Source organism: Bos javanicus, chromosome 13 (genome assembly GCF_032452875.1).
Source record: "Bos javanicus breed banteng chromosome 13, ARS-OSU_banteng_1.0, whole genome shotgun sequence".
Lineage (NCBI taxonomy): Eukaryota > Metazoa > Chordata > Mammalia > Artiodactyla > Bovidae > Bos > Bos javanicus.
Window position 1 is genome coordinate 31,068,095 of NC_083880.1, and position 13,205 is coordinate 31,081,299.

A 13,205-nucleotide genomic window follows, 5' to 3' on the forward strand; every position below is an offset into this window, starting at 1 on the left:
TACTAAGTCAAAAGACCCATCAGCTTCAAAAGGACTAACGCAGAGGGACTGAAACTGACCTTTTAAAAATGACGATTGATCTAAAATATGACACGAATGAACTATAGTTACAAAACAGAAACAGACTCCAGACATAGAGAACAGACTTAAGGTTGCCAAGGGCGGGGAGTGGGGGCCGGGGAGGACCGGGAGTTTGGGATTAGCAGATATGCAAACTTCTAGAAACAGGATGGATAAACAAGGTCTGCTGTGTAACACAGGGAACAACACTCAATATCCTGTGATAAACCATCATAGAAAAGGATGCAAAAAAGAACATATATTTATAATGGAGTCATTTTGCTGTACAGCAGAAATGAACACAAACTGTAACACAAATTGTAAATCAACTCTACTTCAATAAAATTAATTTAGAAAAATGACAACCAAAGGATTTCCCTGGTCCAGTGGCTAAGGCTCTGTGCTCCCAACGCAGGAGGCCCAGGTTTGATCCCTGGTCAGGAAACTAGATATCCCCCGTGCCACAACTAAAGATCCTACATGCTACAATTAAGACCCAGTGCAGCCAAATAAATAATAAAATAAATAAATATTTTTAAAGACGTCTACTGCATCACATGCCCTTCATTTTAAAACCAAACAATTTTAGTTTCAGAACATTTTACTTGTATGAAGATTCCTATTGTTTTGCTATTTTGATCCCAAATAGTCATTGATTTTACTTGCTAGAAAACAAAAATAGGAGAGACAGAGAGACTGAGATCTGAAGAATGGGTTCACTAAGTGAGGTATTTTAGAATGGAGAGCTGGATACAAATTCAGGATACAGTTATTTAATGAAATGCTAAAGTGGCCATTTATTCAAACTGGCACATCTGATTAGAAGCTATCTTTAATGCAGGCTTGCCAGGCATCATCGTAAATATCACAGGCTAGGAATTTCTGTGTGCATGGAATAAAAATCCTCTTCCTAGTACGACAGGATAATATCTTTAGCATCACCGCAATATTTATTAAGGGTGTCTTCGCAATGGAAGATGGTATCTTTACGACCACACAATAGGTTTATGAGTAGGAAAAAGTTTAAAGCATTCTGAATGTCGTAAACGTGAAACCAGTGCCATATAATGAATTGCCATTTTTGCACAGGGTGCGACTTCTGGTGGATGAGGGTTACGAGGATCGAATCCTGATGGCACATGACATACACACGAAGAATCGGCTGACGAAGTATGGAGGTCACGGCTATTCCCATATCCTCACCAACATTGTTCCCAAAATGCTGCTGAGGGGCATAACTGAGGGTGCCCTTGATAAGATACTGATCGAGAACCCCAAGCAATGGCTAACTTTCAAATAGGATGGTTGCTACAAATTCACACCTTGAGTGTAAAGCTTGCCAGGGAACAGAGAGTGATTTCAAACCCACTGTGAGATATTAATCAGATCCACAGAGGACTAATGACAGAATATTTCCTTTTTATGAGAAGCAGGAGACTTTTGCCTTCTCAGAAACTGGCTATTCCATCTGTACCTTCAGGGAGTTGCCGAGCCTAATTAAGCCCTATTGTTTTTCCTTCACAAAATAAATACAAAAGTAGCCATTTCCAAATGATGATTTACAGTTTAGATCCCCTGAGTAGAGTTTTGCTTCCTTTTGTTTTGTTTTCTTAATCCATCAGCAGCACTCCTTGAGAAAATTTAAACTGTTTTTAGTTAAATTACCCCCGTCTGGAGCAATCTAATGTTTCTTGTAATATTGATGATTCTACTAATTATCCTGCTGTTCTTTAATTAATGCTTAATGAATAATATCCCACTTTAAAATAGCTTCTGCAGCAAAGGAAGCTAAATTTTGAGACATTTATTTTAAGGATACTGTAATACAATAACCAATTCACAACAGTAAAAATATTGTGGAAGGTTAATTATATCTGTTCACCTATCTTCATATACTTAAAATAAATCAGTTTTGTTGCCTGTGCCTTTCCGGTATCCAGTTTTCCTATATTTTCTTGTGATTTGAAAAATTTATATAAGGGGATATGAACACACAGCATAGTATTCTATTATAAAAATTCAATCATAAAAGTCAAAATATATTACATAATATAGTTTAATGAATCATTACATTTATAACAAAGGCCACAATTTAATTAATTAATAATATAGAATGCAAAAAAAGAGAAATGTTTGCCTTATATATATAATTCCCTTTATTTTCTTTACCTTTCATTTGTCTTTCCTTGGGCCTGAACAGAAAATAATGCTTATTTATCTGAAGAAAAGGTCAGATCTATTAGAAATGACAGTCTGATTCTAGAGCCAAATTTTTAAAAGGTACCCAGACCTGATGTTTAGTGTAAATAAAACATTTTTTGAAACTCTTAGTTGATGTATACCGCTGTTTATAAACTAATCTTTTGGTTGAATCCTTCATTATACTATTTGCTACCTAAAAAAGAAAAGTCTCCAAACCCTTACTGCTAATTCCTCTTCGATAAGTACATATTGTTAAATGGAAATAAAATCCACTGCAACTCCTTTCTAATTTATCTTACATATTAGAAAGGCCAAATAGAATTAGTCATTAGTGTTGATAAAGGGGCTAAGTGTTGCTAATCATGTAAATCATGAGAGTTACTCAGACCAAGGCATTTAAACCAAGCAAACAGCACCTTCAGATAGGAACACCAGGTGTAACTCATTCAGAAAGTTGAGGTTCGTGAAATAAAACATATTTCTGTGGATCAAGGATGATCAAGCTTTCTGTGTATTAGAACAGAAAGCACCCAAGAGGAAGGAGCCAGGAGAACAAACTAATTCCTTTAAATGAAAAAATGCAAATGCCCTTCACCAGTAAAAGAGACAGATTTTTCAGTCTCTGTTTTTGAAATCTAGTTGTCAAAGAGTCTTCAAAGGCAACTGAGAGTGGAACAGATTTTTCACTGTAATAGTGGAAGTAGTCTGATAGTTAGGGTATATCAACATGCATTTCATATCTTTTTCTTAGAATAAAGAGATGGCTTTTGGCAGTGTATTTTAAACAGAGAGGAAGGATTTGCACTACTCTCAAAATCTACCTTACTGTCAGCTTCAGGCCACCTGAGAAAAAAGAAAAAAATTGATCATTCAAATGCGTATGATTCATAAACATTGCAAAGGACAGCTACTTTATCTCTGCAGTCCTCACAGTAACAGTCACAGAATGTAGTCAAAGTATTGATTGGCATATGGTAATAAAGAAGCCATAGGCTTAATTTACAGACATGTGATTTCTGGGGCATTTTAACCTGATAAAATTTAATTTTCTGGATCACTCTTAGAAGTCATCTGAATGATTTTGCTACTTCATATATTTTTGTCTTCCAAAATATATTTCAATCCAAAATAAGTCAAGTAATTTATGCATGTTTGTGTTTGTGCCTACATGTACATATTTTTAAATTAAATTTTTGGGTCTATACAGCCACTGTACCTATGGTCTGAAGCCTTATATATATATTATATTTCATCTAACATATATATATACATACACATATATATATGTAGCAGGTACTTGTATAAAATATATACACTTTGTTGTCATATTGGTTATATGTGAAATGGTTTGTTTTGAAATAACCTCAGGCCATGACCTGTTGTAACTACCTGAAGGCCTTATTTAGTGTCTCCTCGGTGACGCATGCAGCAGTGCAAATTAAACCTATGTGCATTGGGTTATGAATAATCTTTTGTTTCAAAGAAGGCAAAAGCCTCTGTCTGATTTAACACCAAAGAATAAATTACTCTGACTTGTCCAAGTAAACCTAAACACATTCTATTGACAAACCGGACACGGGATTTTTCTAAATACCATACATAATTACACGTTTACACACTCAGAGGGTAATCCTATGATACAAGTTCAATCTCTATTTTTAAGGACTATCACCCAAAAAGAAAAGAAGATTCCTAAGTCAAAGGAAGTGTGGAAAATGACCCTAGGCTTGGGAATTCCCTCAAATCCAGAAAATTCCAGGTTAAGGCTTGAAGTTGAATCATTCCCAGGTCTAAGCTAAAGTTAACAAGAATACAAGGCAAACGATTTCTTTGGGGACAAAGCAGCATTGTGTCAATGAGACCCTCTCCTGCAGGGTAAAAGTCATTCTTCCCTACACTGTAAATGGACCCCGAGTTTCATAATTAGCAGATAAACTCACAGGAACCAAAGCTGACATATGGATAAAAGCAGCGAGATCACAGTACACCAAAGTATCGTATATATCGAAGAAATAATTCAGTGTCTTAGATTTTTCTATAAAAATTTGTGATCTATATATAGGACTTCATTCACATGGACACTAACAATAAGGAGTATTTGCTTTGGCAGTAGTGGATCACACATCTGCTTATCTTGATTTTAATATATATTTTTTTACATCATGTTCTGAGTACACAGATGTGAGTCAGGTAGCATTTGAATCCCCCACATCATATACACAGCTGAGGTGCCCCGCATCCGGCATCCCCCGGGGTCCTCGGTTCACTGACGTTAGCCACATGAATCCAAGGTCTGAACTCAGAGCAAGAAGCTTAGTTTTTGCACAATCAGTCAGCATAGATAATAAATCCAGAAAATGTGCTGTATTTGTTGTTGTTGCCTCCGTGGGCTTTCCCGCCATCTAACTTGATGTAGACTTCATCTCCTGGCTCCAGATGAAGAACCACACTGTTACTCGCATAGTCGTAATTCTGATCCGCATCTTGGGCAATTGCGCTGGCGCGCACCTGTGTGAAACAGACAAGAATTAGAATCTGCAAAAGAGATTTTCTTTTATTTTCTTTTCTTTTTTTTGCCATTCACACAGCACCATAAATAGACTGGCCGTCAGGGCCCTGAATTTAGCACAGCCAAGTCCACCTTGGCCTTGGGGCTTTATGAGGATATCTTTGCAACGGTTTCAACTACGCTGTTGGAAAACAGAAAATAGCGCTTTTCTGACGGTCATTGTAGCAGTCTTTTTTTTTTTTTTCAACTATATGTGGTAAACAATGCATGCCAATCTCTTCTCTTTCTAAATCAGGACTTTTCTAATTCCTTGTATCTCTATGCCCAATCACTTCCTGAAATGGCCATTGTTCTCTGCATTTTAATTTAAACCAAGCAGCAGTATTCTAACCAGTTGTCTATGAGTACAGAAGTTCAAACCAAACTTCAGTTGGTCCCTCTGATGATTAGAAAATTGAGATCCATGGTATGTACAGACTGAGAGAAATCTGACTCTTCTAACTCTACTATACAGAAAGAAAAAAAGAAGAAATCTTTTTGATTTGGGGCTTTCAAAATCTAATTCAAGGAAAAGCCCCTGTACCTGAATCAAACATTATTGGTTTAAAAGTTTTCATAGCTCTTACTTCTATTTGTGCCTTTTTATCACTTACTTGTGTACACTTAAACTATTTAATTTCAGTACATCTAAAACTTATAGAAGGAACAACACTCCCATGATTTGATGTCTCTAAAATTTCTAGAATTTCTGAATGATCTCATGGAATACCCTTTTATATTTAGGTGATTCTAAATGTGTGGTTTGCTCTGAGGATGGAGCTTTGCTTATAATCCACTCATATTGAGCCTGTGATCTCATTAGAGAGCTGACAGACACTTGCAAACAGTCCAATTCCCCATCATATCAAGTAATATGGACATTCTGTCACATTCTCAACTCCAATTAGGCTTCACATTCATTTAGTTGTATTCTGAGTCTACCTTGGAAAAAAATTTTTCAATAGGCAGACTTGTACTTGATTTATTTCAGTAAAACATCTACTTTGTGGCTTGTTTCTATTCCACTGTAATGATATTTCCCCAAATAACACAGCGAGTGATTTAGTGGTTTTGTAAACCTGTACTATGTAATAATGCATGACTTGGGGTGCAATATGTGGGATTTTATCACTTGGCAAAATGAGAGAAATGAGACATAAGTCAAGCATTTCCATTCCTTTCTTTCAAAATTTAAATGATAGGTTTTCAAATTAAATTTTCATGTGGTATGTTCTCACAGTAATGCTGAAATGTTAAAAAAGGAGAAGGCTCTTTGACACTGCTGAACTTGTAATTCAAGTAGTATTTTCAGCATTTCTTTCTGGATATCATATGGCAAAAGGAGAAAAGGGCTTAAAGATTTAGAATCATTTAACACTGTGCTAATTGACACTACTATAGTGAAAGCAATATATTATTATGCTGAGAAGCACTGATTCAAATGTATACACCACTTTAGTGATCTGTTTTGACCATTAATAAAAATACAACTTAATGTCATAATATTTCTTAGGAATTAATCCATTAGATTATAGGAGTTGGATGCTTTGATTCACTAATTTCATCTAGTCATTACATTCCCAGGAGAAAATAATCTACAAGGAGGACAGCATTCTTAGGACTTGATTTTTTTTTAATGTGTAGATTTTTAATGAGTGAGAAAAATTAAAATACAAAATAATAGCTAGCCATATTAGTAATATATGAATTATCAATCTATAATAGGTTTCTCACCTAATAATCAGCCACACATTTTTATTTAGCGCTTTAGGTATTTAGTATGAAATTCTATAGGTATTATGCTTTAACACTGTTTTCTTCAGGAAGGCATTTGAGAACTGGGATTATCAAAATCAGTTGATTTAGAGATAACAGTCTTAAACACATACATAATGCAATTTTTATTCTGTTGCATTATGGGGTCTAACCACAAACCCATGTAAATGTTACCATTTTTATTCAGTAGGTGTTACCATGAAAATCTGCAAATGCATTAGGGTGATCCCACAGACTGGAAGGTTACCCTTAGAGTTTTCACTTCCTTTGTTGGATAAAGCCAATGTGATTGCTTTTTAATGAAAGTGATTCTCTAAGATTTTAACCTGTACTGTACCATAATACTCTCCCAATTAAATACATGCCATATTCTAGTGTACTTTGCCTGATTTTTGTGTGCCTGCTCACCTGATCATACTATAAAGGCATAATGGAACTTGAAATTTCAAGCTCTAGTATCCAGCCCAGTAACTTCCAACAATTCTTCCTTTAAGCCATCAAACTATTGAGGAAAGCAATGTATCCACCCTGGAGACTATTTTCAGGTTCCAAAGTGTATACTGATTTCAGCATTTTCTCTGAGAGGTTGATGCATTCTTTTCTTTGCCCCATATACCCATTTCTACCTAAATGTACTGTAATATCTTTTCATCTTATAAGTTAACTATTTAGATTCTGCTGATCTTTAGTGCATGTTTCACAGCCCCTAAAAAGATAATTAATTTGACATTTCATGAATCTTGCTAATAAATTAATACCAGCCCACAAACTGTCCATTATTTCCAATATATCTCATATTTACTGGTGCCATGACTAATAAATTCTTAGAGTAAAAATGGATCTTTAATTATTTTATAGTTCTAATGTTAAGCCAGTTTTATTTTTTATTACAGTAGCTTATTGTTTTTTTTTCTTTACAGAAAATTAGAGGAGCTTATTATAGTGGTATTACAGTGACTGGATTCAAATAGCTATATTTTTTATTCAGGTTTCCTGCTAAAAGTATACAAACTTAAAAAAAAAAAATTCCTGTCTCTGTTAAAGCTATTTGAGTCCAACTTTTGCCTTTAATATGCACTGTCATGGGCTTTTAACACATGGTAAGATTAAATTTAGGTTGATGGTTTCATGGGGAATATGAGAATGATAGTCCTTTTAGTTCTGTGTTTGTGAGGATATAATAGGTTATGTTGCTTTAGCATTATCTTATTAGTGAGGGTTTATCATTAGAGACAATATTTATGGTAACATTTGCTAATTTAATTAATCGCTACTGATGCTCTCATAATTTCATTTTCATTGTACTTCTGTGGAATCATAAACAAAAGGTTAAGTGGTGTATCAGGTTAATTTACTGGCCTTTGATGTTTCCATCTGTGATTCTGCATTCAAACACAAAGCATAAATAAAATGGTTCTCATATGGTTACGGTCCAGAGGCATTCCTCTATCCTAGAGTGAACTGCTTTTTTAGTTTAATTTTTTGTGCTTCTCAAATCTACTTAATCCATAGAACATTACACTGACATGGATCTCTTGAGTTTCTGTTTTATGAAAACAAATTAGGTCAGCTCAGAAGAGGGAACTGCTGTCTAAGAAGTGATCAGACAAGAGTAAATTTGAAAATCAAGGATCAACTCTTTCTTTAATATTAATTTAAAAAAGATTTTGTAAGATTTGTCATTTGTAATGCCTGCAGACCAGACTTTACAAAATAATTCTATTCTGGAGATAGAATTTCTTAACACTAATATTGTAATAACCATTTTGCAAAACAGTCCTTGCTGAACTCGAAAATATATTGTTTGCTACGGTATTTGTTTTTCTGAATAACTTGTTGCTCACCTTTTATAGAAGCAGCAGCTTAACAATGCCAATGAAAAGCATTATACATTATCAGGTCAGCTGTTTTGCCTTTTTTTTTTCCCTGATCCTCACATAATGCATATCCTAGGATGATACAAAGAAGCCTTCTACACTCCAAACAATGAAATTATTAAAAAATACAAACTGCACACGGAACACATATATGGCATGGTTTTCCTGGAATCTAAATCTGGCCTCAGCGTCAGCATTTAAACTAATTTAAATGTACTGCTCCCCAGCTTTTCATGCAATTGCAATTCCCAGAGACTTAAAGATGTGTGTTTTTATACTCTGGCTGAAACAACTTGAATCATTTTTTTTTTAATTTGAATTAATACCTCTAAAAACAATCTCTTCAGCCTGACAGTATTTGCTAGACTTAATCTTTGAGTCAGAAGGCAGCCAAATTGTAAATAAATGGGTGCCTCATCACTGCCTCCTGAGGGGCTGTTCACAAATCATTTTGTTAGGGTGACATAATAGCTCTATTTTGGTACAATGAGTCATGCCCTTTTTAGCCATTTACCTATAATGAAGCCACTGCTCTGTGAATAATTTTTATTTATCTTAATATTATTTTCATGCATAATAACTATAATAAACAACCCTGTCAGTGCCTCCTGGTGGCCATTTTTCCTCTTTTTTGTTCTATCCGACCTTAGGGTCCCTTAAGCCATTTACTTCTGAATTCTTTTAGAAGTGAGGAGTAATAGGAAAGAGAACGGACAGGATATTTCGCCCTTTCTCTTATTTATTTAGAGCATTTGTGTTTCACTTTGGAAGAATTCTGACACTGTGAATTGTGTGTTTGGAATAAATTCTGCTTTAATGTGGCTTAATAGAAACCAGGGTTATAGCTAGAAAGGTCTCAATTCAAGGGACAAGCGACCTGAAGCCTGAGAATCCTTGTTATATCACAGTTGGCCCTCGCAGGGTCATGGGGAGCAGGGTAGAGGGGGTACTCTGTGCCACTTGAGAAGCAAAGTTAAACCCAAGAACTCAGCCCAGACTGCAGGCTGCAAGGCCTCCCTCAGCGGCTGATTTACCGTGTGCAGAGGGTCTGATTATACTTTGAGGTAGATACAAATATGATTTTCCTCCCCTGACGAAGAGATCAGACACACTACGGTTTTGCAATGACCGCGAATTTCTCAAGGCAACGAGAAAGTGGCCCCAGCCTAACACCGCAGACCGGTGGCCCTTGGAGCAACCCGCAACGGCTTGGCTCAGGGGAGCAAGTCGTCTGGCCGAGGGCTAACCTGAGGCTATTTCACAGTCCAAGCCAAGGCCACCGCTGCTTGTGAGGGAAAGGTTGGGTTGGAGAGACCCTCACGAAGGCGCCCTGGGGCTCGCTGGCAGGGAGGCTCACCGCCCCGGGTTTGGGTTGGCCCACCAGCTTCCTGACCACCCGCCTGTGCGTCCTCCGGCTCCAGCCAGTGGAGTTTGGGCTCTGTGTTTGGGAGCGTGTTTTATGGCACGAACCCAGGATTCTCAACTTTTCCTTTTGTTAGCAGCACTCGTTGCCTCTCCCCCTTCTTCAGCTGAAATCTAAACCAGAGTTTTGCATCTCGAATTTGACTACTTATGAGTTTATCCGGGCCTGGCGATGTGGTCCTGCCTTGGCCCCGGGTGCGCCCTCCGCTCGGACTCACTCCTCCGCACCCCTTCTATTTTTTCCTTGGGCCCAGGTCTTTCTCCCTCGGGTTTGTCACGCTGGCACGCCCACTTCTGGCTCCCCCAGCCCTCCCAATTCCTGGCAAAACCTGACAGTGACCCCCACCCTGGTGAGCATCCCACAGCCGAGGGGTCGCTTTCTCCTCCGGGACTGCCCGAGGTGCACGGATTGTCCCGGGACCGAATCCTGCTTCCCGCTTCTTAGGGTCGCGCGCAAGGAACGCAGGTGCCCGGGCTTCGGGAGCCACCCTCGCCAGGCCTCCGGGCGCTCTTTGGCGTACGACCCCCCGCCTCCCCAGGGTGGGGACAGCATTCCCCCTCGCTCGAAGCTCCCTGGAGCGGGAGCTGCCGCGCCCATCCTCCGCGGGCTCCCACCCCCCATTTCCGGGGTCTCCTCCCTCTCGCCTGCACCTTCCCGCGCGCCCTCCCCGCCCTCCGCCTGCTCTCACCTGGTTGTTTTTGCAGAGATCAGCCCACATGCTGGTGCCATCCCCTCCTCGCATCAGAACGTGGTAGGTGAAGAAGTAGATACCCGGGATGGAGCAGGTGAACTTGCCCGTGGTGGGATCGTAGTGGTTCCCGAGATTGGTGACCACGTCGTCGAACTTGAGCACCTCGTAGCCTTCGTGCTGCCGCTTGAGGCCGGCGTAGAAGGCAATCTTGGGCACCGTGCTGTAGGTGGCGGCGCTGATGGCCCCGGCCGCGTTCAGGCCCGGCGCCCCCGGCGGGCCCGGCAGGCCTTGGCGGCCGGGCTCGCCCTTCTCGCCCGGGGGGCCCACGGGGCCCGGCGGCCCGGGCTCACCCGGGGGCCCCCGCGGGCCCGCCTTCCCCGGCCTGCCGGCCTCGCCTTTGGGGCCCTGGATGAAGGTGGGCAGGGACTGCATGAGGCCGCGGTCGGGCGTGGCGGCCGTGCTGGGCGCCTTGGTGCCCCCATAGGGGTCGCAGACCATGCGGCAGGTGCCCAGCATCTCGTAGTGCGCCGACGTGCCGGCCGAGCTCACCAGCACCGGGATGAGGATCACCAGCAGCAGCACCATCACCACCCCCAGCGCCCCGGCTGCAATCAGGCGCCTCCTGCTGCCCACCAGCCGGCTCAGCGCGGGGCGATCCTCTTGTCTGCTTTTGGACAAAATTTTGAAGGTTGGGCGGGGACCTCCTCAGAGCCGAAAACAACCCCCTGCGAACCCCAAGTCCCCTGGGCAGGCGCGCGCCGGCCGCTCCTCGCGGGCTCTGGCTCTCCCCCCAGCTGAGGCTGCGGCTGGGGAGGGAGCTCGGACGCCAAGTGACTTGAGCTGAAGTCCCGAGCTGGGGGGTGCGGGTGGGGGTGGGGGCAGGGGGAGGGGTGCGCAGGGCGCCCTCTCTCCTCCCGCGAGCCCCTCGCACCTGTGGCTGCCGGGGCGCCGGCGCGGCCGCCCTGAGTGCAGAGCAGCCGCCGCCTCTCGCGCTCTCCCGGGCCGCTCACACTTTTATGCCTCCGCCTGCGATCGACTTTTCCGTTTTTGCCGACTGCGCCAGTTCGCACCAACTTTCCGTCTGAAGTTGCCTTTTTCTGCCTCCTCCTCTTCTTTCGCTCGCTGGGATCGCCCTTCTCCTGCCTTTTCTCTTTCTTTTTCCCCCTCCTCGGCAACCACCAGAACTCTAATAGATGCGCATCCCCAAAACCCCGCGCACCGGCTAGGGCCCGGCGCCCCCCGGGTGAGTGGAGCGGCGGCGCTGGGCACCAGTGGCGGCTCGGAGAGGCTCCGGGCTGGATCGGAGGAGCTGGCGAGCAGTGACGAGCGCCTCACGGCCGGGAGCGGAGCGAGAGAGAGACTGAACGCAGAATTCTGCCTGGGTACCACCTGCCAGGAGAAGAGGAGGCTGACAAACGCGCGCCGGAGCAATTTATAGGCACCCAAGGCGCAGAGGAAGGGGAGCCGCTTTGGCATCTCATTGCGGCATCTGCTCTGCTCATCCCACTCAAAGAGAGTTTGGCATTACTCTGACAATGTGGGATTTTTTCCCCCCTCGGCCTCTCTCTCTCTCTTTTTTTTTTTCCCTTCTCTGCACATGGATGAACAGTGAGATCCTGAATACTCCCTTGCTGAACTCAGGCGATGGCAGCGCTCTCCCTGGACATATGGGGTGGGGTGGGGGGTGGGGGGGGAGGTGAGACAGATGTACAGGAGGAGCCTTCAGAACTCAAGGGTCACACCTAAGTCCTCTATTTCCCCGCTGCCTGCAGCCCCAGTTGGAGGGTGCAGTTGAAGGTTGAATGGAGGGTGGCTGGGTTGACAGTATTTCTCTAATGGCTCACCCACAATCGGCGCTTCAGGTGTTTTGTTTTTTTGTTTTTTTTTCTGTCTCAAAATGCCACTTTTAACATAAGGAGGGCCCTTTAGAATTTTCCAGATGGTAGATGTGATTTTTTTTTAACCTTATGATTTTCCTCACCAGCCTTCCAAAGTGAAATAAGATGTTACCCAAAAAACCGTAAGGTGTGTTGAAAAGCCAAAGGACCTTTCTCAAGGATTTTAAATGAACATGCCCACCACATAAAAGGAGGGAGGGGGGGACTCTTTCGACAAATGCTGCAAATGGTGAGAGCACAGATAGGTACTCTGATTATAGGCTTACAATTCTAGCAACCTTTCAGGAGATTCAGCCATGGACCTAAGTTGCATTTACTTAAAGAGTAAATGCATGAGAAATAATCACTCATCAGTATGCCTTCAGAAGTCTTGAAAGAAAGCAGGCAGCGTTCACAAAAGTACTGGACAAGATCTTTTCTTAAGACACAGAAAGAGCCCTGCAAGTCAAGCACTTTTCCTGCATGTGTCTTGGGGGAGGGGGAAAATGGGCAAAATATGAGAAAGAAGAGCTCCCATTTGTGATGGCGAGCAGGAGAAGGAACAACCTGAATTTATAATATTAATGGAAAGCCCCTCCGCAGTAGATATTAGGCAAGTTATCCCACCGACAAATACATAAGACACACAAGAACGACTTTAAATAAACAAGTAGAATTGATTCGTAAATCATACTTCTGCATTCAGGAGCAGCGGATGTCAATCAAACCCGGGTGACATTTGCTTGTCAAT

The 13,205-nt window shown here is 41.9% G+C and overlaps 2 protein-coding genes across 4 annotated transcripts in view; one reads left to right on the top strand and one right to left on the bottom strand.

Moving 5' to 3' along the window:
* PTER (phosphotriesterase related) overlaps positions 1–1,995 on the top strand; it is a 75,797-nt gene extending 73,802 nt beyond the window's left edge. For all 3 annotated transcript variants that reach the window (XM_061436133.1, XM_061436131.1, XM_061436132.1), the window contains one exon: positions 1,150–1,995. In XM_061436133.1, coding sequence (XP_061292117.1) covers positions 1,150–1,360 — 211 coding nt within the window. In that variant the 3' untranslated portion in view covers positions 1,361–1,995. The remainder of the gene's footprint in view (positions 1–1,149) is intronic.
* Positions 1,996–2,098: 103 nt separating this feature from the next.
* C1QL3 (complement C1q like 3) lies at positions 2,099–11,396 on the bottom strand. The gene is made up of 2 exons (XM_061436134.1): positions 10,575–11,396; positions 2,099–4,770 (listed from the first exon to the last, which is right to left on the bottom strand). The coding sequence occupies exons 1-2, from the start codon at positions 11,160–11,162 to the stop codon at positions 4,591–4,593; spliced, it is 768 nt and encodes a 255-aa protein (XP_061292118.1). The 5' UTR covers positions 11,163–11,396; the 3' UTR covers positions 2,099–4,590.
* Positions 11,397–13,205: the final 1,809 nt, after the last annotated feature.

Bases quoted from the DNA above. Each gene is read 5' to 3' on its own strand.
- C1QL3 (XM_061436134.1), bottom strand. From the start codon at position 11,162: ATGGTGCTGCTGCTGGTGATCCTCATCCCGGTGCTGGTGAGCTCGGCC. The intron at 4,771-10,574 runs GTGAGAGCAGGC...TGTTTCACACAG, and splicing joins ATCTCTGCAAAAACAACCAG to GTGCGCGCCAGCGCAATTGC.